The following is a 24,202-nucleotide window of genomic DNA, read 5'->3' as shown; positions in this document are numbered from 1 at the left end:
GCAAAACCACGGCACCCCCGTGAGGCTCCACGACGGCAGGAACCGGTCCCAGTTTCAGGGGATAAGGATGGGACTGGCTTAGACACAAGCAAAATTATTTCTCCCTCCACAAATCCACAAAACCAACAAGGAACAGATTTTCAAGAGAAAATCCAAGGCAGAATCAGCTATTCCTTTCTGTTTGGTACTTGAGATCTCGAGGCCAATACAAGCTTTTGTGGTTTGGGGTATTTGGGAACTGTTCTTTTTAAATTCTTACCTGGGAGCCCTGGTCACACAAAGGACTGCTGAAAAAGGCAAGAATGACCTGGAAAATCCTCTGGTAGACATAGAGCTCACAGCAATGTTTGTCACGCAGCCCTTCCCCAAGAAATCTGAGGATCCACTCGTGCTGTTTTGTACTGGAAGCCATAAAGAAAAATACCACCGTCAGACATTCCGACATTTCCAAAGGATACCTGCTCCTAAGAGCACAAAACCCCGGTTCCCTCTGAGTGCCAGCTCAGGAATTACCACAGCTTGTTCTGGACTTCTCAATTTTCCATTCCTATCAAATTTAATCGCTAACATCCATTGGGAACAGTCAGTCTGCAGCCCAAACATGCAGTGGAAATGGAATTTTAGAAGTTGCTGTTTCTAAAATACTTCAGTTGAACTCCAAGTTACTAACCTAAACTCAAAGAGGAATTGTAGCTAGCCGGGGCAGAACATTCTTTTCTCGTGCTCACAGAGCATACACAGCACAACTCATTGTGCGTTAGTATTAAGAAGACAACAAAAACCTCACAGAAATAACATTTTGAATTCCTATATGAAACAGAAGAAAGACGCTTCTAATTAACTACCTGTGGGAGAATGAGGTTTCATTGTATTTTTGCGGCTGTTTCTAATACATTTCTGAAGAATTACTGGGTACCTAAAATGGGACTCTTACCTCAAAATCAAAACTGTAGAAAAGCTGGAGAAAGCCCGGTACCTTCCTCAGGTCCAAATACCAGTGCGACAGAAGGAATCTCTTTACCCTTATGTACACGTGCTCCTCTGTAAAGAGAAAAAGCTGGCATGGTGGAGGAGGACAGCGCTCCCAATCCACAAGCACGGACGACAATTTGTGGAAGCTGCAGTCAGTGAGCGTGCAGCGCTCCGAGCTGGGAGAACAGCCCGGCAACTGCAGAAGGCCTTTGCTCTGAGGCGCGTTCCCATTGCTGCCCACCCTCCCCTTCTCTTGCCCAGGAGGAAAAGCTCAGGCAAGAGCGCACGAGCAGAGAGCAGGTGAGGGGATCGACACTCCCCAGGGCTCTGTTTTTCACCCCAGCAGTGACACACGCAGCACGTTCCAGTACCTGGCTTCAGGATCTGCTGTGCCACACGAGCAGCGCAGAGGGTGAGGGAGAAGGTGAACCTGAGGCTTGGCTGCCTGATTCCGTTCTGCATGGCATCCAAGAGATACAGCAACGGCAAGGGCCCCGGGAGAGAAGCCTGAAGCACAGCCCAAATGAACACAGCAGGAGCACAAAGACATCGATCAGCTTCCGGGACATTTCACGGGTCACACAGGTAAGAGCCCCAGTTCAGCAAATCTGAGGGTTTGGTGACGTCAGGATCAAAACACCCGGAAACCTGTGAGAAAGAAACTGAACTGCACCCGGCTAAAAGCCGTCCCTGCCGACAAGTCCTTCAAACAACTTGTTCACGAGGAGGCAGGGATTGATTCAATGCTCACCAGCCCATCTGGCCAAGGTCAGAGCTCTGTGCCCACCCAGGACACGGCAGCCAGCAGGGACCCTTCTCCCGCTCTCCAGCACGGACCTGTGAAGCCAGGGAGAAGTTTACAGAACAGAAGCAGCCAGAAGATGCTCTCTGCTTCCGTACGCTCTCTGATCCATCACTCCCAAGGAAAGTCCCCACGGATCGGAAGCAACCACCTCTCATTTCTCCTCCGCAATCATCACTGCCTTGCCTTTCTCTGCAAGCGTTTCCTCCCGTGCCCGTCCCCAGAGCACATTAAGTCCATCTTTTGTTCCCAACCGCAGCTCTCCAGCACAAATGCCACTCCTCACACAGACAAAGCAAACACTCATCTGCCTCAGCTTTTGGCCTAGAAAGTAAAAACCTCAACGCGTCTGCCTACGTGATTAAAACACAGAGACGCACGGGTGGACATAGATGGAAAGCTTTTCAGGAGAGAAAAGAGCTGATTCGCTAGCACGCCTCCATACAGCTTCAGAAAAATCAGAATCCACAGCAACTCCTAAGACCCCTGCTGAGGAACCCAGCCCTCCTGGGAACACCCAATGCAGCAGCCACGGGAAAAGGATGGGAGAAGCCAAGCTTGGGGTGAAAAAAAGATGACATCAATACAGCAGCCTGTAAAAAGCCTTCACACAGCAACAGTGGGAACCAGTCCCATTTGCTCCGTCCCTGCTTTTTGGGATGACACAAACAGGAAATGAAAACACGTGCAACACAAGGCACACCTATAGGGTGTACCAGGTGCTCCTTTTGGCAGCGTGGACGACAAAGGTCTCTCTGCGCACTTACAGGCAGCCCGGTTTCAATCCATCCTTAGCCCAAGCCTTCCTCGCCTCCCATTCGCCAGCGCTCTGCTCTGGCCTTTGGAGCGCTGGCCCCGTCCTCCCGCAGCAGCACGGCACCGGAACACAGCGAGGCAAAGCGTGCCGGAGCCGCCCGTGCTGTCAGCGTACCTGTCAGCTCCCGGCGGTGGGCAACTCCGGCCCTGCGGGCAAGGGGGAGACGGCTCGGGCACCTCCAGCGGCTGCTCTGCCCCGATGCTTTCGCGTTCTCCTGCATTTCCCTGCAGCGGAGGGGGTCCGGGACGGGGGCGGATCGTGTCAGAGTGGAGACGGCGGGGAAGCACGGGGAGGCGGCGGGAACGCGGCGGGACGAGACAGGGACGCGGCGGGACGGCGACGACTCGCTTGACCTTCCAAAGATGGCGGCAGGAGGGGCGGGGAAAGCCGGGGCCCCGCTCCGCCGCCCGCGCGCCGCCCCGGCGGCATTTTCCGGCACGCGGTCGCTTCCAGCGTCTAGAGAGGGACGCGCGCGGGGATCGGGAAAGGGGAGTGCAGCCCTGTTCCGACGCCGCTCGCCCCCCGCCCGCCGCCCCCGGCCCGTGAGCGCTGCGACCGCGCCTCCGCCGCCCGCCGAAAGCGGCCCCGCCGGGCCGCCCTCGCCGCTGCCGTTCTTCTCGGTCATCGGGTCCCTTTGCTCTCCCGAATCTCCTTCACCCCTCCCCTCTATTTACAGACACCGCCCCGCTTGCCGCTCGCTCCCGCGCCTCGCCCTTCCCACGCTCGGCAGCCGTCCTTCCCCCCCTCAGCCGGCACCCAGCGGCGAGGGGCAGGGCGCTGGCTGGGGGGGGCTGCAGTACCGCTCTCTGTCCACAAGGCGGCAGCACCGCCGCCGGCCACAGCCGGGGGCTGCCGCTCGCCCGGAGGGAAGGGAGGCAGAAAAGAACGGGGGCGATCCCCTTGGAAAAATCCTGAAAAATAAACGGCCCAAAAAACACCCGCACACAAACTAAAACACACTGCCTCTAACCCAATACAACCCCTCCAAAATCCTTTTCTTTTAAACTCTCTCTAACTATCTTTCATATTTATACTTTTCACATTCCCATTTATCATGTATATTGATGCATGATGTTATTTCGATTCTATATTAAATATCTTCCTATGACTTCTATTTATTTCTATTTTATCTTTTTATAGATCTAGATATATATATTATGCATTTCTATATTTATATTGCAAAAATAGTTCTGTTACTTAAAATAAAAGCCCTGCCTGTAACCAAATTCTAGCTCTATGATATTAATATTAACGATCTCTTATTTAAAAGAAAAATGCTGCCTGAAACCCACCCGCCCGCGGCGCAAGTGTGGCAACAGCCCGTGTCCGCAGTACTGGCAAGGCCGCGGGAAATCCCGGCGGGGCGGCGCCTGCGTGGCGCGCGGGCAGTGCAGCACGCGGACCACGATTTTCCCGCGCTTTTTTTTTTTTTTTTTTTTTTTTTTTTTTTTTTTTTTTTTCCTCCTATCCGCCATATTGAGAAGGTCAAGAGTGTCCCGGCCGCCGCGACACTTTCAAGATGGCGGCCGCGTGAGGCCCTCGGAAGGGAGAGGCGTTTTTGCCGATGCCTGTCGGCGCCCGCTCACAACCTGACCGCCCGCGCAGCCGCTGAGCTCACAGTCCGTGGCCACGACACGGGAAAAAGCGAAAAAAATCCCGCGGGGCGGCGCCGGCGTCAGGGTGGCGTGCAGGCAGTGCAGTAAACAGACCGTGGTCCTCGTTTTTCCCGCCTTTTTTTGCCGCCATATTGGGAAGGTCAAGCGAGTCCGCGACAACCCACTCCCAAGATGGCGGCCGCGGGAAGACCTCGGGCGAGGGCCGCAGTACCGCACTCTGGCCACAAGGCGGCGGCACTGCCGCCCGCCCTGGGGCTGCAGGCGGGGAAGGCGCGCAAAGAAGAACAGGCGCGACCCCCTTCCAAACATCCTCTGCAATAAATGCCCCTAAACAGCCCGCACGAAACCAAAAAACACCGACAAAAAAAAAAAAAAAAACAACACCTGCCTCTAACCCAATAATAACCAAAATAAAAAATCTTTTCTTTTAAGCTATATTTCAATCTATATTATTTTTATATTTTTTATATTTATATTCACATTTTGATTTAAAATGTATACTGATGTATAATGATCATTTCATAATTTCTTACATTCATTCATATTACTTAAAGTTTATTTTATTTTATATTTTTATGCATCTCTTAATATATTGATTACATATTTCTATATTTAGATTGAGATTTCTAAAAGGTTTATATTTTTAAAAATAAAATCCCTGCATCTATCCAAGTAAAAACCTAAAAAAAAAAACAAAACTCTTTTAAACTGTTTGTAAATTTATCTATATATTTTTCGCATTTATATTCAAATTTGCATTTTAAAGGTAGATTGATATATGTCGTTATTTATATTCTATCTCTTCCTATTACTTATTTTTACTTATATTTTATATTTTTATATCTATCTTTATACATTGATTATATATTTTTATATTTAGAAGTCTATCAAAATAAAATGTATATTCATATTTTTTTAAATAAAAACCCTGCCTCGAACCAAATAAACACCAAAAAAGCCCTTTCTTTAAACAATATTTAAATATTTATAGCATATTTTCATCATTATAATCACATTTGCATTTATACTTTCTATGGATGGATTATATTTATAAATGTATATAATATATATAATAAGATAACAAGATAGATAAAATATTATATATATTATATTTCATAAATACTGCTAATACTTCTATTTACTTACATTTTAATTTTTATATAGATTTTAATGTACGTATGATATACTTCTATACATAGATTTCTAATTTATTTCTATTTCTAATTTTTACAATAAAAACCCTGCCTACTAACAAATACAAAATTTTAAAAATCCTTTTATTTTAAACTATATTTGAATATTTCTATATTCATGCTTTTGATATTTACATTTATATGCTCTTGTATATTATATTACAGTATATTGACGTACTATATTTAGATATATATAATATATTACATGTAATGTGGTATAATAAGACATATACACTAGAATATCTATTAGGTATTGTATCGATTTCTGTGATTTTGTATTTTTTTCTATTTTCTATTTATATTTATATATACACGTATATTAATTATACATTACATCCTCACAGCGCATACCTGGGGCTGTTCTGGCTTTCTTTCCAAATGAATTTAGCAATACTTTCCTATTTTTACCAATACCTATAAAAACGAAACATTTGCCAGGATTTAGTAGTACTCTACACACCCCCCTCCCTGTGCATTTTGGGGCAGCTTTGGGTCCCTCGGGGGGACGGCACCCGGCAGGAACCCCCCCTCATTCGCCACCCACCTGCTCCTCCGCCGCAGCGTGCGTCCCTCTCCTAGGGACCTTAGGGTGCCCCAAATGACACCAGAGCCCCGAGTCTTCACCCCTTTTTCCTGGCCCCCAAAGAAGGCACAGAACGAGTCTTAACTGCCCTGGCTGGCCACTTTTCTTTCCAAGGGTAAAAGGAACGGTCTTTGTCTACAGGGGCCTGTGGCCCTGAAGTGGCCGGACACCTCCAAAAATCCAAACGATCGAAGATGTGTCGCTGACCCAAGCTGCCCCCAGCTCAAACCTGTGCTGCCCTGACAGTCCCAAGGGAACCCTACAAACTGACATCAGGAACCTGGGCTGGCCACTTTTCTTTCCCAGGGAAAAGGACCGGTCTGTGTCTCCTGGGACCTGTGGCCCTGAGTGGCCGGACACCTCCAAAAATCCAAACGATCGAAGATGTGTCGCAGACCCAAGCTGCCCCCACCTCAAACCTGTGCTGCCCTGACAGTCCCAAGGCAACCCTACAAACTGACATCAGGAACCTGGGCTGGCCACTTTTCTTTCCCAAGGAAAATAGCTGATCTTTGCCTCCAGGGGCCTGTGGCCCTGAGTGGCCGGACACCTCCAAAAATCCAAAGGATCGAAGATGTGTCGCAGACCCAAGCTGCCCGCACCTCAAACCTGTGCTGCCCTGACAGTCCCAAGGGAACCCTACAAACTGACATCAGGAACCTGGGCTGGCCACTTTTCTTTCCCAAGGATAAAGGACCAGCCTTTGTCTCCAGGAGCCTGTGGCCCTGAGTGGCCGGACACCTCCAAAAATCCAAACGATCGAAGATGTGTCGCAGACCCAAGCTGCCCCCACCTCAAACCTGTGCTGCCCTGACAGTCCCAAGGCAACCCTACAAACTGACATCAGGAACCTGGGCTGGCCACTTTTCTTTCCCAAGGATAAAGGACCAGCCTTTGTCTCCCGGAGCCTGTGGCCCTGAGTGGCCGGACACCTCCAAAAATCCAAACGATCGAAGATGTGTCGCAGACCCAAGGTGCCCCCACCTCAAACCTGTGCTGCCCTGACAGTCCCAAGGGAACCCTACAAACTGACATCAGGAACCTGGGCTGGCCACTTTTCTTTCCCAAGGAAAAAGACCGGTCTTTGTCTCCAGGGGCCTGTGGCATTGAGTGGCCGGACACCTCCAAAAATCCAAACGATCGAAGATGTGTCGCAGACCCAAGCTGCCCCCAGCTCAAACCTGTGCTGCCCTGACAGTCCCAAGGGAACTCTACAAACTGACATCAGGAACCTGGGCTGGCCACTTTTCTTTCTCAGGGAAAAGGACCGGTCTTTGTGGCCAGGGGCCTGTGGCCCTGAAGTGGCCGGACACTTCCAAAAATCCAAACGATCGAGGATGTATCGCAGACCCAAGCTGCCCCCACCTCAAACCGGTGCTGCCCTGACAGTCCCAAGGGAATCCTACAAGCTGACCCTAACCCTAACCCCTAACCCCAACCCCTAACCGCAACCCTAACCCAACCCTTACCGCAACCCTAACCTCTGCCCCCTAACCCTGAACGCAGCTCTACAAAATGGTGGCATCCGTGTGGTCATGTGACAGGGAGCAAGATGGTGGCGCCCATCGGGTCACGTGATGGGGAGCAAATGACGGTGTCTACATGGTGGGGGTGATGTGGGTAGTGGGTATTGTAATGTGCCAGGTGGAGCACTAATTAGGGGTTGTATAGGTATATATAAAAAAGAAGAAGAACTATATGTGCGGTGCAGCAGTAGAAAGTTTCAGGCTCCCGGGGAGTAAATTCTTTTTTTTTTTAATAATTATTTAAAGTTTGTTCTTTATTTTACTCCCAGGGAGCCTGAAAGTTTCTACTGCTGCTTTTTGAAAGCTAGAAAGGGAAACAAAGTTAGAAATGAAAAGATGGAAAGAAAAAGACAGAGTTAAGAGAGTTAAGAGACGACTTAAGAGACAACTTAAGAGACGACTTAAGAGACAACTTAGAGACAAGAGACGACTTAAGAGACGACTTAAGAGACGACTTGAGAGACGACTTAAGAGACAAGAGACAACTTAAGAGACAACTTAAGAGACAAGCGACGACTTAAGAGACAACTTAAGAGACAACTTAAGAGACAACTTAAGAGATGACTTAAGAGACGACTTAAGAGACAAGAGACAACTTAAGGGACAACTTAAGAGACGACTTAAGAGATGACTTAAGAGACAAGAGACGACTTGAGAGTCAACTTAAGAGACAACTTAAGAGACAAGAGACTACTTAAGAGACTACTTAAGATACTGTTGGGGAAGATGAAATAGCAAGGCCCTATAAATATGAGGGCCTGGCAAAAGAATTAGAGAATACAGATATCGAGATGAAAACGAGGTTTGAAATACCAAACCTTCATTACTGAGCATCCCGAAAACAATAATGCAATCCCCCCTTTCTGATAGATCCTAAGGTCAAATGGAATGTCCTGTCTCACCCCCCAATGTATGGTTCATCCCATACCTGTAACCCTCCCCTGAAGTATCCGATGTCTGTAACCCCATTGGCCCAAGTCCTGTCCCAGCCCACCTTGAAGCCCCCTGGTAAGGTGTGGCCGAGGGACGGGACTCTCTCTCTCTCAGACCTTCCTGCTGGGACACCCACCTGGCACCATCTCTCTCTCTCTCTCTCTCTCCCCCCGCTCTCCCCAGGCCTGCCACGAGTTGCGGCCAGCAACTCTAAGCAGCGCCCTTCATCCTTTATAATAAACCCTATGCTCTAAAGACTCGGCCTCAGAGATCCTGCGTTACCACCCACCCAAAGCGTCCTGGAGTCCAGCATTCCCCGCAAGAGACTACTTAATAGACAAGAGACAACTTAAGAGACAACTTAAGAGACAACTTAAGAGACAAGACATGACTTAAGAGACAACTTAAGAGACTACTTAAGAGACAAGAGACGTCTTAAGAGACAACTTAAGAGACTACTTAAGAGACAAGAGATGACTTAAGAGACAACTTAAGAGACTACTTAAGAGACAAGAGACGTCTGAAGAGACAACTTAAGAGACAACTTAAGAGACAAGAGACTTCTTAAGAGACAACTTAAGAGACTACTTAAGAGACAAGAGATGACTTAAGAGACTACTTAAGAGACAAGAGACGACTTAAGAGACAACTTAAGAGACTACTTAAGAGACAAGAGACGACTTAAGAGACAACTTAAGAGACTACTTAAGAGACAAGAGACGTCTTAAGAGACAACTTAAGAGACAACTTAAGAGACAAGAGACTTCTTAAGAGACAACTTAAGAGACTACTTAAGAGACAACTTAAGAGACAAGAGACTTCTTAAGAGACAACTTAAGAGACTACTTAAGAGACAACTTAAGAGACAAGAGACTTAAGAGAAACTTAAGAGACTACTTAAGAGACAAGAGACGTCTTAAGAGACAACTTAAGAGACTACTTAAGAGACAAGAGATGACTTAAGAGACAACTTAAGAGACTACTTAAGAGACAAGAGACGTCTGAAGAGACAACTTAAGAGACTACTTAAGAGACAAGAGATGACTTAAGAGACAACTTAAGAGACTACTTAAGAGACAAGAGACGACTTAAGAGACAACTTAAGAGACAAGAGATGACTTAAGAGACTACTTAAGAGACTACTTAAGAGACTACTTAAGAGACTACTTAAGAGACAAGAGATGACTTAAGAGACAAGAGAGGACTTAAGAGACTACTTAAGAGACAAGAGACTACTTAAGAGACAACTTAAGAGACAAGACACAACTTAAGAGAGCACTTAAGAGACAAGTTAAGAGACAAGAGACAACTTAAGAGACTACTTAAGAGACAACTTAAGAGGAGACGACTTAAGAGCCGACTTAAGAGACGAAAAGAAATAGGAAAAGAATGGCAAAGAGTAAAAAATGAGAAGGGTTACAGTGAAAAAGAAAGAGGGTGAGAGTGAAAAAGAGGACAAAAGAATAGAGAAAATAAAGAAGAGAAGCTGGAGAGAAAAAGAAATAAAGAGTAAAAGCATCAACTAGAGAGAAAAATAAATAGTTAGAAATAGTGAAACAGAGAAACAGAAGAAAAGACATACAGGGAAATAGAGAAGCAGAGAGAGAGAGTTAGAAACAGTGAGAAACAGAAACAAAGTTAGGGACGGACAGAAATGAAGTGACAGAAAGAAAACTAAGAGAAGAAGCAAAGGAAGAAATACAGTGGGTAAAAAAAAATGACTAAACCACACCAAAAAAACACAGGAGCCAAAGGGGGAGGGGGAGGGAGCGGAGGGCATCATTATTAGGGTTGATTCAACTTTATTGAATAATTTTTTTTATTTACACTCCAGCAAAACACATGGAAACGATGTATACAAATGGGAGCGTAGATACAATCCGTACGCTGACCGGTAGAAATCTGACTTGCGTACGGAGCCGTATGTGGAAATGCGGCGGCAAATAGAAACCGAGCGCATATTAACACAATATAACCTTTTTTCTATTTACATTACATTTTGTTTGATTGTTAAAGACCAAAACAAAAATAGCACACAGAAAACAACAGTCATCCACCATGACCACCTCCTTTACATTGCACGCAAACTCACTGTCGCTCTCGTTTCAAGCGCTCCGTTACGCCCCGGCAATCGTTGTTCCTCGGGAACGTGGTTCCCAGGAGCCTCCTAAAAAATCCTCCTGCCTGACGAAAACCCCGGTCCCGGGACGGTCCGCCTCCAAACTTTGGCGATGAACGTCACCTCGCGGACCGGCTGGGACCGAGGGAAAAAAAACCCAGCCGGGGGGGAAAAAAAAAAAAAACCCCGGCTGGGGATTTTTTATTCTAAATTTAAAAATGAGCTGAAAAACCTGAAAGGCAACGGCCACACGCACAAGGTTAGAACCGGTCAACACACACTCACACCTGCAGACACAAGCTCTCACAGACAGACACAGACAATCACGCTCTCTCACACGCTCTTCCGCTTACACGCTGACCGCGACCCTTACTTGAAACGCTACGCTGACGCTTCGACGCGTCTTCTGACCGCAGCTCTTCGATGTCCGGCGGTAGATTCCGGGATAACGTGTAGGGACCCGGGGACCTGCGAGATGACAGAGATGACGGGAGGCGGTCGATGAGTGACTATCTGACGGCTAGGAGCTATTCCCGCTCCGGGTCCATAAATTTTGTACCCAAAACCCCCATAGAAGACAGATGAACTGTAAAGTTTTATAACTGCTCTACCTAACCGTGACTACGCGCCTGGGCAGGGCAGCTCTGATTGTAAGTGGCACGACAGAGGCATGTACAACATAAGCCAAGGTAGGTACATACAATATATGCACAATATAAGCCAACGTAGGTACATACAGTGTAAGTACATACAATATATACCAACATAGGTACATACAACATAAGTACATACAATATAAGCACATACAGTATAAGCCAACATAGGTAGGTACAACCTAAGCACGTACAATATAAGCCGACATAGATACAATATAAGTGAGGACTTGACGTAACTCTCCGGAAGATTAATTGTTGAGCCCTATACTCTTTGAGAAGGCGCAAGCTACGGAACTACTGCGGTCAGGTGATGAGGGTCTAATATGCTCCCTCTAGAAGTCCAAGAGAATAGCACGGGAAGAGAAGGCGCTACCAAAGGTGAGAAGGAAGATGGATGAGAACGTCTCCTGTACTTCTTCCTGTCTCAAAAAGTAAAAATGTAACGATGCCGGAATAAGCGATATCCAGGAAGGTACACGAGTAAAATATGGCCGATACGGCAGAGAACAATGCCGATAAAGCCTCGAGATGTAACAAAGGCCTGTGACGCAGAAATCAATGGACACAGACGACATAACACGGACGACATAACACGGACGACATAACACGGACACAGACGACATAACACAGACACGGACGACATAACACAGACACGAGTGGAAACTGCCTGGCAGTTCCACCTTATGGACCCAAGATTGCTAGTCCAAGATGAATCATAGGCCGATGATGCCAAAGGAAAGAAAGCCCTAGGGCAATAGCATGTGATGATGAAATTTAACTCCTTTCAAGATGTTAGTGCCAAAGGACTTAAGAGGAAGCCTAAGAAGCTCAGTAGGCCTAGACAAGAAAGCGATGACTACGGCGTGACCGTGGCTAGAGCTCCGGACGTGAAGGCGGGCTCCTCGGGTGAAAAGATCCACGACGACATCGAGAGTCGAAGAAGGCCGCCGACGCAAACCTCGCGAGGACGCGAAGATGGATCGGAACTGCCCTGCCCGGCGAAGACTCTGGTGAGGCTGAGGAGAAACCCTCTCCCTCTGCTTCCAAGGGGCCCGTCCCACTATGGGCCTCTCCTCTAAGCTAACATCTAATTGTCTCCTGTGATAGTAAAGGTTTTTCCCCTTTTCCCACCTACTGGCCCGGACACTTAGCTTTTGCAAGACGACCGGACAAAATCCATCGTCAGCCGGATGCGGACGGCGACATGTTCTCTACATCCGCTTCGGTGCTGCCGTTTCCAAACTTCAGCTATGCGCCTCCTCACGGTACCTAAGACAAAACAGAAAATGCAACTAGCGCCCTGCAAAAGAGGAATCCCCGGAACTCTGATGCATCGCTGCCCCGGCTCACCTGAAATCTTGATGCGACTCAACAGGCTGCCAGGAGGATACCTACAAAAGGAAAAGGTACAGGCTTAGCGTGCTGCCGCATAACGGTCACCTATGAGTCACCCAGCCTAAATGCCGACTCACCCGCTTGACTCTGTTCCTTCACACGCCTAGGGCAGCAATGACACCTGCAAAGAAACAAAGCAAAAAAAACCACACTGAGATACCGAGAAAAGACCACCACTCTGACCCGACAAGTACGCCCACCTACACCTTAAGCTTGCACCCGCCTGGCCTCAGACATCTGGGATCAGAGACATCTCGCAAGAGGACTGCCTAAAATAAAAAAAAAAAAAGGGGGATGCTTAGACTTTCACCAGAAACTGAGACCTGTGCGAGAACAACTGCTTCTGTCCACTGCTCACCTGGCACACTTGGCCTTGGCCAAGTACTCCACTTGTGACTAAGTAGGGTGGAGAAGAATACTAATTATATGAACAGTCTGTCTCCTTGGGACTACTACTTAGGGCTATCTGCATTATAAATAAAAATAAGAAAAATAATAGCCTCCCGGGCAGCATAAAGATTAAGTACATGCCAAGCTTGCCCTGCTCTGAGATATTTAGTCCTAGGGTGCAGAAAGAAGTGCCCTGAAAGGTATTTTAAACCCTTAAAATGCTGAAAAAGACAGAGCCTCCTTCAAGTGAAGCCTTTAACAGGAGGAAATGGGGCAGTTACCTCCGCTGAAACTGATACAATGGCAAATGAATGTCTTCTGCCCTTTAATTCAATCCCCGAGAATATTGGGAAAAGAGGGGTTTTCCTCACTTTAAATCTCTCCAGTGATGAAGAAAGAGGGATTTTCCCCTCAATCCAAACCCTTAAGAAGGAGGGGCAGCTGGGCTTTCCCCTCAATTTAAGCCTTAGGACAACACAAAGGGTTACCCTTAATTCAAATGCAGTTACCCTTAATTCAAACCCATAAAAAACTTTATCAAGGTTTTCCCCTTCTATTTAATCTGGAAAATAGTGGAAAATGGGGATTCCCTGTCAATTAACACCCCTAACAGCATAGGAAAGGCAGGGATTCTTTCCACTGAGACCATTAAAATTGCAGGGGAAGTGGATTCCCTCACGATTTGAACACAAGAAATAATGGAAAAGGAAGCTTTTCCCCACAATTTAAACCCCTTTTCTCCTGATAAACCCTCTTTTTTCTGGGAGTGCTGTGGAAGGTCTGGGTGTTCTAGGGAGGGACTGACACAATAAAAGGGGAAAGTTGAAAGCTCTCCCCTGGAACCCCACATGCTGCCCGGCCTGCTGGGATGTTGCCCCTTGGAAAGAGGGCTCTTCCCTCGGCATTTTCTCGAAGGGATGCTCCGTGCCCAGCTGGACCCAGCTGCTCCCCAGTCCCTATGTTGGATGTTCCAACCATAGTTCCTGAAGGGACACTTGGAACAGCCCTGTTAGGCCCTCTGGACTAGCAGCTCCCTGTGCAGGTGTGCCCAGGTAACCCTCTGAAAGCAGCTTGTCACACGGGGGGCTGCAACACCTTGGAGTGGGGGATGAGGTGAAGAACGGTCCTGTGGGGTGTTCCCTCCCCTACACAGCCCTTTGTCTGCCCCTTAAACGATGGAGTGCCAGACTATCCTTTTCAAGGAAATTAACAGGAGATGAATTAAAGGAGAGTCTTTCCTCTCTGTGTGCCCCTGGCCAAACAGGAATTGCTTCCAAAATTGCAGACAGCGAACGATTTCTCCCAGACCGCAGTTGCCAACACCAAGAACTCTTGCTGCCCTTGGAGTGAAGCACACCACCAGTGAACAGACATCGACACACAGTGAGGGTGAGTTTGGTTTTACAGGGAAAAGGACCAGTGTTTGGGTCCAGAGGTCAGTGGCCCCGAATGACATTATGCAACCTCTAGTTCCAAATGGCGCAGGATTTAACCTGGAGCGAAACTGCCCCCACCAAGAACTCGGGCTGTCCTGGCAGTGACAAGCACCTCCTGCAAACCGGCATCAGGAACCTGGGGTGGCGAGTTATGTTTCACAGGGAAAAGGGCCGGTGTTGGAGTTCGGGAGCCTGTGGCCCTGAATGGGCGGTTGCCTCCTGAAATCTGAATGGCGCAGGTTGTGTCCCAGAGCCAACCTGCCACCACCTCGAACTTGCGCTGTCCCGACAGTCCCGAGCACACCCTGCAAATTGACATCGGGAATCTGGGGTGGTAGGTTTTGTTTCACAGGGAAAAGGGCCGGTGTTTCTGCTCAGGGGCCTGTGGCCCTGAGTGGGCGGCCGCCTCCTGAAATTCCGGACGGCGCAGGATACGTCCGAGACCCGACCTGCCACCACCTGGAACTTGTGCTGCCCTGACAGTCCCAAGCGCACCCTGCAAACTGACATTGGGACCCTGGGATGGCAAGTTCTGTTTCACAGGGAAAAGTGCTGGTGTTCGTGGTCAGGGGCCTGTGGCCCTGAGCGGGTCATTGCCTCCTGAAATTCTGAACGGCGAAGGATGTGTGCGGCTGGAGAACGTGGCTGTATCTTGATCGGAATCTGCGCTCAAAGACCCACCATGACAGCTCCAGCCCTCTCAATGGTGCTGCACGTCTAACTGGCATGTCAATGAAACCCCGTGTAAATTGTGAGAATTTGAAGAGTAACGCGAAAAACAATTTCTTGGTCATCCTGCTCTCTCATGGCTGTGGCTGCAGGGAGAGCAGCTCCAATATGTATAAACGCACACTGCACACAAACAAAACAAGAACCAAAAATCCCTGAGAACCACGACTACAGGACCAGAGATACAATCAGGACCCACAGCTGGAGTTCAGCAGAAACAGGGAGACATCGCCCGATCCAGGGCCGGTACCGCACTGTATTTAGAACTCTAGTGCGCAGTAGAACGCTCCTAATGACACAGATACGGCATTTTGTGACCTCCAGGAGCAGGGAGCAAGTGCCGCGGGAACGCGCCGGGGGTGCCCGGCACAGGCAGCTTCCTCTGCGACCGCTTCCTCCTCCCCGTTTTGAGCACGCCCTACTGCAGAGACCGCGGCCATTCAGAGGCGACACCGGAGTGCTGGCACCAGGCTGAGCCTGGCGGCTCCGGCAGCGAGCCCGGCGTGGACTACAAGTACCATGAGCTCCCGTGTGGATCCCGTGAACGCCCGCGCGGAGCCGCACTACAGGTCCCACAATACCTCACGCCACCCGGTGTCTCTGCTTCGGTCCCGATTTAAATCCAGGCAGTGAGGAAAATGGCGGTGCGAGGCTGAGTGTGGGGGAGATGGAGATGTAGCTGAGCTTTGGCTCATTTCCCAGGTGAGTGCGGTTCGGAGGGAGGGAGTGAGTAACGAGAGAGGGGAGTTCTAGTTCGCGTTTCCCTGCTTCTAGTGCTGGGGCGGGACTGGGATGGCGGAGGGAGCGCTGCCCCTTGCCGGGGAAGGGAGAAGCTTGGGGGTGGCCTTGAGGGACGGCTCTTTTCTGTCTTTCGCCCCCCCTCCGCAATATGAACGTGGCTCCCTGAGGGGAGGAGGAAGAGGATCGTAGACAGGTTGTGTGTGACGAGTATTTCCAGGGCTGGGGATGAGGAGATTCCCCGGGCAATGTGTGGCTGCCTTTACCTCTTTCTGGCTATTGTAACTTTACTGGTGACTGAGTTTTGAAGGAGCATTCCTGGGGCAGTGGCGACGAATTGATGCGTGGACTGAAGGCTTCCCGTGTCGCTGTGTGATGCATATCTAAGTGTGGTGATTTTGGGTGGAGGTTCTTCGTAGGATACCAAGAGACCTGAGGTCGCTGTGGCTTTAGAATCGTCTGACCCCCGGTTTCTCGGTCTGAGCAGAGGCAGGGTGTAGGTGGAATACCTCGGTTAGGATGGCCCTTTCTACCATTCATCTCGGTTTATCTGGTACCGAGGCGGTTCCAAAGACCTTGATATCCGCATTCTGCTGGTCATCGGGTAGCCTCGGTAAGTTTTAGAGCTGACTTCTCTTGTATCCTTCTTATCTCTGGTAATAAGAAAAGGGATGAAAAACACTGGAACTGAAAGGTTCATTTCCATGTCTCTTATCCATTTCTGCCTCGTAGCTGTAATGAAACTGTTACTGAGGGGTGGAGATGAGATTTCCTCCCACCCGCGCCTCGGGTCGCATGCCACTTTAGGTGTTACGGTTTCTGGGTTATAAATAGGGTGATTATGAGTTAGAATGTAGCGTGAGGTTGAGATAATGCCCATGATTCTCTCTCTTTGGTTCTAAAGTTGGTTCTGTTTGTGGTTCCTGCTCCTACTCTTAAGCACAGTCAAGTTTTCCTTTAAAAGTGAAGCTTCTCAATTTGTCAGTTCATATTCAGACTCATTTGAATCCCCAGTATCTTCTTCTTCTTTTAGATAGAAGTTAACAGAAAATAGTATGTTGGAGTCCATCTGAAATAACAAGACAAAACAAAAGGAAATCTGAATGTGTGAGAGGTGGCAATTTCTAGCATATGGTATCTGTAATACAGTTAAAATGGGTTCTTACAATAAGCTTAAAATTTTATCATCACTATTATAAAAATAAATATTTTCTCATGGAATATTTCCATCTTAAAATGTTCTGCTTCATCTGAAGCAAAGTTGTATGTTCTGAATATAAAATGTAGCTTCATAGAAACAAATAGTGTATGAGTGAAAACCAGAGGATAAAAGCTTGGGCTTAGAAGAAACACGCAAAATTGGGTGCTTTGTTGGGGGGGTAGGGCTTTTTGTTTTGTTTCAGTTTTGTTACTTTTGTTTTTTAAACAAGATTGTGCATTATAACGTGCAGTAATTACATTTACTGTTAACTGCTGTTACGACTGCTGTTCAACTGTTGTAAAGAATTTCCTTTAACTCTGGTACTACTGCTGTGTTGTGGTTTTTTTTTGTGTTCTTTTTGGGGGTTTTTTTGTGTTTTTTTTTTGTTTTTTTTTTTTTACCTAATACCAGTGGATTTGATGGATTCTCTGCTGACATGTGAAGATAGAGGCTGTGGGATACGGGAAGTCATAGACAAAATAAACCCAGCATTCAGCCTCACTTTAAGTACCTCTCCTGATTACAGTGTGTTGTTGCCAGTCTGATTTTATTTGGAATATGACTTGCGTGCCTTTTGGGCTCGCCTGTGGCTTTGTGTTTCTTTAACTGTTCCTTTGAGGCCCTTGTTCATCCTGGCTTTGGATTTATTAACTTGGAAGTTTTGTATTGCTTAGTTACCATTTTTGGTTTTTTTTGTTTTGTTTTGGTTTTGCATTAGTGATGTATACCCTAACATACAGCTGAGACAAAATGCAGATTAGGAAGAAGCAAATCTGTTTTACAATGGAACCTTATCTTTTGATCATGGTGGGTTTTTTTATTAATAATAGACAAGAAATCACAATCACAAAACCTTCATTATTAATATCTGTGGTACAGTTTCATAGAAAAAGGGGGGGTGCTTTTATTTTTCAAGAACTCTGGGAAAGAAAAGGTGTCCTGATTATATTTGCCTGCAAAATGAAACCGTTTGTAGCATGTGAAAAGGTATTGGATGCTACAGTGTGACACTACAGGCTGCTTCAGCTCCTGCATTTAAATAAGTCTCTTGAAAAGGTGATCTTAAACGACTATACCATACCGGATCTTCTGCATTTCATGTTCAAGCTTTTTTGAGTATTTAGAAATATCTTAAATATTCTTCTGTCTTGTTTTAATAATAAAAAAAATGGAGGAGAGTGGGAGGGGAGGAATTAATAAAGGGCAGGAATCCTTTATGCCAAGGATATCTGACCTGAATGCTGGGGCAGCCTGCCTTTGCAGTTTTTTCGTTTGTTTTCCCCCCTTTTGCCCCTGGCTAAATCTGTTGCTATTTCTAGATGTAGTGTATTAGGAAAGAGGCAACTGTGAAAGAATTTAACTGCTACTGATTTACATCTGCTATGGAATGTATTTCCACTCACTGTGATTTTTGTATGTTGCATTTAGTTGAGTGAAGGCACATCACGTTATTTTGTGCATCATATAAATGGGAGGTATATTTCAGATGGATCCTGTTACTTTAATAATACTTAATTGGTGACTTTTAAAATTTACAGTTATGAACAAACTGATTTTTGAAAAGTGAAACACAATTACCTTGCCTTCAATCTCTTGAAGGATATTTAGTCTTTTGTGTGCTGTTTGTCTAATAACAGAATGCCCTGTCTCACTGAAACATCCCAAAGTGATCGAACAGGTAATGTAACGGGGATTGGGTTGGGTGACTTTTGTTGCTGTATCTTTTAATTGAAGGGTTAAGTAAAAGACAGAATTAAACAATTTACTTGCGAAAAACTCCAGTGAAATACACGTTCTCTCCAGTATTTTGGGGAAATGATTGTTCAGAACAGTCAGTCGGGAGTTCTCTGTTCATCCTGTGTGGGTCCAAAGAACTAAATAAATCTAAATCAAAGGTAGCATTCCTCCGGTTTTGCTTTGTGCACTCAATTTGTAATTCTAACACTTTGCCGATTGCCCTATAGAGTATACGAACATTTTAACATTGCTGGGTTTTTTCATCACATTCTCTGGAGGCTAGTAAGGCACAGAAAAAGGTAAACTGGCTACTTGCTTTTTGCTGTTACGTGTGTCTGAGGGGGTAGCATTCCATGTGGATAAACTTTTTCTAGAACCTTTTAGACAGACATCTAAAAGGAGCATATGCGTCTGTGTGTGCGCGTGCACACGTAAAAAATCAGTATATGGAAATGCTACCTTGGTTTTTTTTGAGTCTTACGGAAGAACTAGTAAAGGTTCAAAAATTAATTTCTTGTATTAATAATGACAACTTTAAAATGGTTTTCTATTTTTGTCAGCTTACATCTTAAGGAAATTATTTCAAACAAATATTTGCAATATCTTTGCCAGTGATTTGGACAGGCTTTTCAGACATCTTCCCCTATAATGATTTTTCATTCCCCGTAAAGGCTAGGCTAGAGAGGTTAGGTGGAAATAGGGAATTATGACTTAGTTTGCAGTTCTTTTTGTGCTCAATCCATCTTTGCTACTGCAATGAACTTAAGCAGACATAGCAGCATCTTTTGTTATAGTATCCTCCTGGTTTTATCTTCTATGGCAGCCTTTTTGATGTTCAGAGTAGAGATTTCTGGCTCAATGGGCAGGACATCAGTCAGCACATTGCTTAACGTTCTTAGGTAGTAATTGAAAGAATCCCCTCCCAATCAGTATTTCAAGTATTTATCTAGTCATAGAGTCAAAGATAGCGCTAATGGCAACAAAAGCAAGTGTACTTTATCTGCGAACTGTTCACTTGATTAAAATAGAGCAAAGCAAACGTCTCCTGTTAACCTAGAATGTACATTTGATCCCCCCTTTAAAATTAGGAAGGCAGTTTGTCTAATCAGTGCACAGAAAACTGAAATAAGAAAACATCTTCCCTGGCTGAAGTAGCTTTCAAAGGATTTTGTATTACAACTGTAGGTTTTCTGTTGAACCTCCTAGTCTTTGCTGATGTATGTTTGAGGCTGATGAATAAGATTTGTAGAGGTGAGGTATAGAACTAGTGCTAGCAAACTTGCCAAACTTGTATTGGCTGTGTGAGAGACAATAAGCAGGTAACGGGGATGATAAGTGGGTTTCAGGAACAATGGAAAATGAGTGCAAATTCGACTAAGTTGAAGGAGAGACATTACTTGATCACTTGATAGGAACAGAATAGCTTGTGTTGTCATCCGCCGTAATTTCTGTTCAAGCTACAAGGTAGCTTTATCACCTGCTTTGTCTTCTCTTACCCCATCATCTATCTCTCTGTAGATGAACCTCAAGTGACCTCTATAAAGATTAATACACAGTATAATAATATTTCACAATGGCCAAGCAATGCTTTGGTATATGAGCAAATTTTTTTTTATTCTCCCTCATCTTAGGTCTGCTTTATAGCAATGCAACTTTTGCTTTAAACTAAAGAATCTGTCTAGGTGGAAGTGGAAGGTTGTTTGAGCAGTATATTTGAGACAGCTTTTTAAAAAGCTCTTTAAAAGCAGTGGAAATTTCCAGGCTTCACAAAAGAAAAGGAAAAAAAAAAACCACAAAAAAAACCAAACAAACAAAAAAAGCTTTTAGGGTCTGGTTTAGTATCTGCTTTGCGAGTTGCAAGAAGAGAGAAATATGAAAAGGAACCACAGACATTCTGGATGTCAGCCTGAGAAATTTTCCACTATTTCTTTTAATAACATGCAGGCATGCTTTTATCGCTGGAATTCCAGTTAGGAATCTTCTTCTGACTGGAACTTCAAGCTATTTGGTAAGCAAGTGCTTGCTAAAAATCAATTGTCAAAAAATAAATTCTCATATGTAAGACTGTGCATAAACCACCCTCATGCTAAGTATCAACTACTGCTTATATTACTTCAGTTCCTTGTTATACAGTATGTTAATTGTTCCTATTTCTACATGATCACTGCTAGGTGACAAAGCATCTTTTCTTGCTTCCGATGGTAATTCTGGACCAACCTTTCCAGTAAGGACTGTATGCTGCTAAGCTAAAAATCTTAATTATCCTATCTTTAATATACAAAGAAAGAAAGACATTAGGAAACATATCATTTGTAAAAGAGTTAAACTTAAAGACTATTTAATGGTTATTTTTAAAGTTATTGAAGTTTCAGATACAATGGTGAAAATCAAACTGAAGAGACCTACAGGTTCAACCTCGTTTGTCTACCTCAAAGCTCTTTTCTGTGTAAGTTGCTCTTATTTACTAAAAGCTACCTGACCTTTCTCCAAGATATGGAGGACTCTGTACTTGGAATGCATCTCGTCTTCCTGTCAACACGGATATATATTGTTGGCTTATACTGTTTTGGGGTAGGGCCTAAAGAATCCTTCATATATTGGGTTGAAGTTTTTGTTTTTTTAAATGCTGGCTTGGGAGCTAAGCTACTGTATTGTGTAAAAAGTAAGCAACCTCACAACAAACTCTTGTCTTAATAGTATTAATTGAAAATGCAAAACCAGAACCCTTTTGTTGCCGCAGGCCCCCAGCCGGGTAATAATTAGCATTGACTCCATGATTGCAGAAGGTTGATCGCTTGCTTTATTATATCGTTATATTATACTATACTTATTAAGAAACTCAGTAACCCTGTCCGATACAGCTTTGACCTAACTGGTCAATCGATCCAAACGCCATCCAGTGTCCAATTAAGAAATCACCCTTTCTTAAACAAATCTCCGTGACACATTCCACATATGCACAACAGCAGGTGCAACAAGTGGAGATAAGAATTGTTTCTCATTCTTTTCTCTGATCTTCTCACAGCCTTCCCCGGGAAAATGCCTGAGAAAGTCTGTGCCTGCTCTCTGTAGCCAGGGTGCTGCTGCCACACCCTTTACATGCACGTTAATGGAATTTTGTCTTTTTAAGATGGCATAGTACATTTCCACAGCTCTCGAGCCAAGTCAGGGCCATTGTGCTTCCTTTTCTGTTATCTCTCTGTGTTGGGCTGCTTTTTCTTTTTTTAAATAATTGTATAAAAATTTCAACATCTGACTTCCTGATTGCTCGTAATCCTTTCTCATGTATTTACTGCTAATGAGAATGCTAATGACTAAAGTTAAAAGTAGAACATGTTGAACTTGACATGAACCTTAATATCTTTTCCAGTTTATGTAAGGATTGTATTGTGAATTGTGTATTTTTTAATTGGTTGCTCGCTGATTAAAAGTACTGAAATCACTGCCATTGCTTTGTATACCTTTTGGATATCTTATATAAATTTGTTACTTTACAAATTTGATGCAAAATTAAGGCTTGAGATGGATTTCTAAGTCTTAGTTGAGACTTTTTCTCAAATGTAGATTTGGTAACTACAGGTAGTAATTCAACTTAAGAGAACTTTTCAGTGTGACTGAATATATCCCTGTCACTTGGTTTAGGAGCCTTCTCCTTACTCCAGTGACGCTTTGGTCTTTATTCCTAGTATTTTACCTAGGGAAGAAGAGGGTGTGCTATGGCCAATAGATCTTTGTTCAATTTTCCTCCACCCAGTAAAAAAAAAAAAAAAAAAAAAAAAAAAAAAAAAAAAAAAAAAAAAATTAAAAAAAATCTGAATTAATTCTTCTGTCAAAATGACAGACCAGTGCTAAGTAGTGTACCAAAAGTTGAGTGTTGTCAGTGAAGAAAAAGGTTAGAAAATTGAAAATACTACATTATTATACAGTCATGCTATATCTTCCTCTTGAATGTAAGTATTTCTGGTCTATGCAGTATCAACAAGTAAAATCGACTGTGTTTCTCTGTATTTTTAATGAGACACAGAATTTCCAGCATTTCTCTCTTTTTTTTTTTTTTTTGCCTCAGAATATGAGGCAGATCTATAGAAAACCACAAATGTAATGGAAAATCAACAGGAGGAAAGTGTTTTCTTCTTCACTCATTTCGGTTACTCTCCTTATTATCAGATGTCAGGGTTAAAAATAAAAAAGGATACTTTCAAATAGTGTAGAGTTTAACTACGGAACCAACTGCCACAGAATATCCAGCAGCTAGGAGACTTAGTTGTTTGGAACCAGGAAATTCCTGAATAGTAGATTTTAAAGTTTGAGAGTATGCTAAAACACATTCATATGCTGTTTCTTTCTAGGCATTCCTACTGGCTTCTGCTCTAGCGAATACTGTGCTCAGTAAGTTTTCTCTCACAACTACTTTGTTTTCTCTGCATCAATTCTCATAAACTATTGATATTTAAGGAGTTTAAAAAAGGAGAAAATAATTTCAATTCCCTTAGAAAAACAAAGGGTTTTTTTAAATGTTCTATGTTAATATGCTATATAGTTTGCTGTTTTCCACCTCACTTAAACTTGAGGAAATGCATGGTATGACCTGGCTTTGGTATGTGTCATGTTATCTAACACTGTTAGGCTTTTGGGGAATACTTGGACCATTAAAGGATGCTCCTCCTAAGATGTGGGATACCGTGTATCCTCGTGTGTATGTATCTCCCTTTGGTTTTTAATTCTCTATCACTAGTACTAGAGTTTTCTTCTTCCTGAAGTAACCGATAATTGTTCTGAGCAAAGTGTTCATGTTATTTTGGAAGACTGATGACGAAACAGGATTTCTTAGCTAAATCTGTTCTGGGCTCAGTGCAGATACAATGTGAATCACTGCTGGGTATTGTTTGTTTGAGGTTCGATCGTAGCTTCTTGGAGTAAGCAATTTAACCTTCAGTATTCGATTAGATTGATATGTCAGTTTCTGTGCTTATTGCTGGAGAGTAGTGAAACTGAAAACTTGTCTGGACATTCTATTCAGTGAGATTTTGGCCTCAAGAAAGGAAGTGCCTCCTTCAGAATAATATCTTGTTGTAAGTTCAACCTCTATGCTCTGCAGCTTAGCAGGTGCCCTGAAACAGGTGAGCTGGCTTGGTTAGAGTAAGGTTGGGGTTAAAGCAAAATGAAGGAAATGAAAGGAGACAGTTGAAGGCAAACCTTTGGAGAATGATCTCTTCAAAGGACAGAAGAATTTGTGGGTTTTTTCAGATAGCTGTGCTCATCAAAACATTATAGTTCCTAAGCCATGTTTTGCAGACAGATGACGCACCGAGGTAAATAGTTTGAGCTGGAGACAAGTGATAAATAACTTTTGGTCCTG

General features: G+C 44.7%; 2 protein-coding genes and 2 long non-coding RNA genes across 4 annotated transcripts in view; 1 reads left to right on the top strand and 3 right to left on the bottom strand.

The window, feature by feature from the left end:
* Positions 1-345: 345 nt before the first annotated feature.
* LOC128815988 (nucleolar pre-ribosomal-associated protein 1-like) lies at positions 346-1,445 on the bottom strand. The gene is made up of 3 exons (XM_053993189.1): positions 1,344-1,445; positions 935-1,041; positions 346-401 (listed from the first exon to the last, which is right to left on the bottom strand). The coding sequence occupies exons 1-3, from the start codon at positions 1,432-1,434 to the stop codon at positions 351-353; spliced, it is 249 nt and encodes an 82-aa protein (XP_053849164.1). The 5' UTR covers positions 1,435-1,445; the 3' UTR covers positions 346-350.
* A 151-nt stretch (positions 1,446-1,596) lies between these two features.
* LOC128815667 (uncharacterized) lies at positions 1,597-2,777 on the bottom strand. The gene is made up of 3 exons (XR_008439701.1): positions 2,706-2,777; positions 1,724-1,809; positions 1,597-1,620 (listed from the first exon to the last, which is right to left on the bottom strand). It is a non-coding gene; the product is annotated as an uncharacterized LOC128815667 (long non-coding RNA).
* Positions 2,778-12,372: 9,595 nt separating this feature from the next.
* Positions 12,373-12,736, bottom strand: LOC128815666 (uncharacterized). Its single transcript, XR_008439700.1, has 3 exons — positions 12,690-12,736; positions 12,568-12,608; positions 12,373-12,486 (listed from the first exon to the last, which is right to left on the bottom strand). It is a non-coding gene; the product is annotated as an uncharacterized LOC128815666 (long non-coding RNA).
* Positions 12,737-15,748: 3,012 nt separating this feature from the next.
* The window catches only part of NCOA3 (nuclear receptor coactivator 3), a 60,413-nt gene continuing 51,959 nt past the window's right edge, over positions 15,749-24,202 (top strand). Inside the window, exon 1 of the mRNA XM_053993300.1 lies at positions 15,749-15,869. The gene's annotated coding sequence lies outside the window, so the exon portion shown is untranslated. The remainder of the gene's footprint in view (positions 15,870-24,202) is intronic.

The sequence above is a fragment of the Vidua macroura genome, chromosome 17 (assembly GCF_024509145.1).
Source record: "Vidua macroura isolate BioBank_ID:100142 chromosome 17, ASM2450914v1, whole genome shotgun sequence".
NCBI lineage: Eukaryota > Metazoa > Chordata > Aves > Passeriformes > Viduidae > Vidua > Vidua macroura.
This window is presented reverse-complemented; position numbering and strand designations above follow the sequence as displayed.

What these genes read in the sequence shown, in the direction of transcription:
- LOC128815988 (XM_053993189.1), bottom strand. Translation starts at nt 1,434, where the DNA reads ATGCAGAACGGAATCAGGCAGCCAAGCCTCAGGTTCACCTTCTCCCTC. An exon ending in ACAGCAGATCCTGAAGCCAG is followed by an intron (nt 1,042 to 1,343) that starts GTACTGGAACGT and finishes TTCTCTTTACAG; the next exon opens with AGGAGCACGTGTACATAAGG. An exon ending in TCTACAGTTTTGATTTTGAG is followed by an intron (nt 402 to 934) that starts GTAAGAGTCCCA and finishes TATGGCTTCCAG; the next exon opens with TACAAAACAGCACGAGTGGA.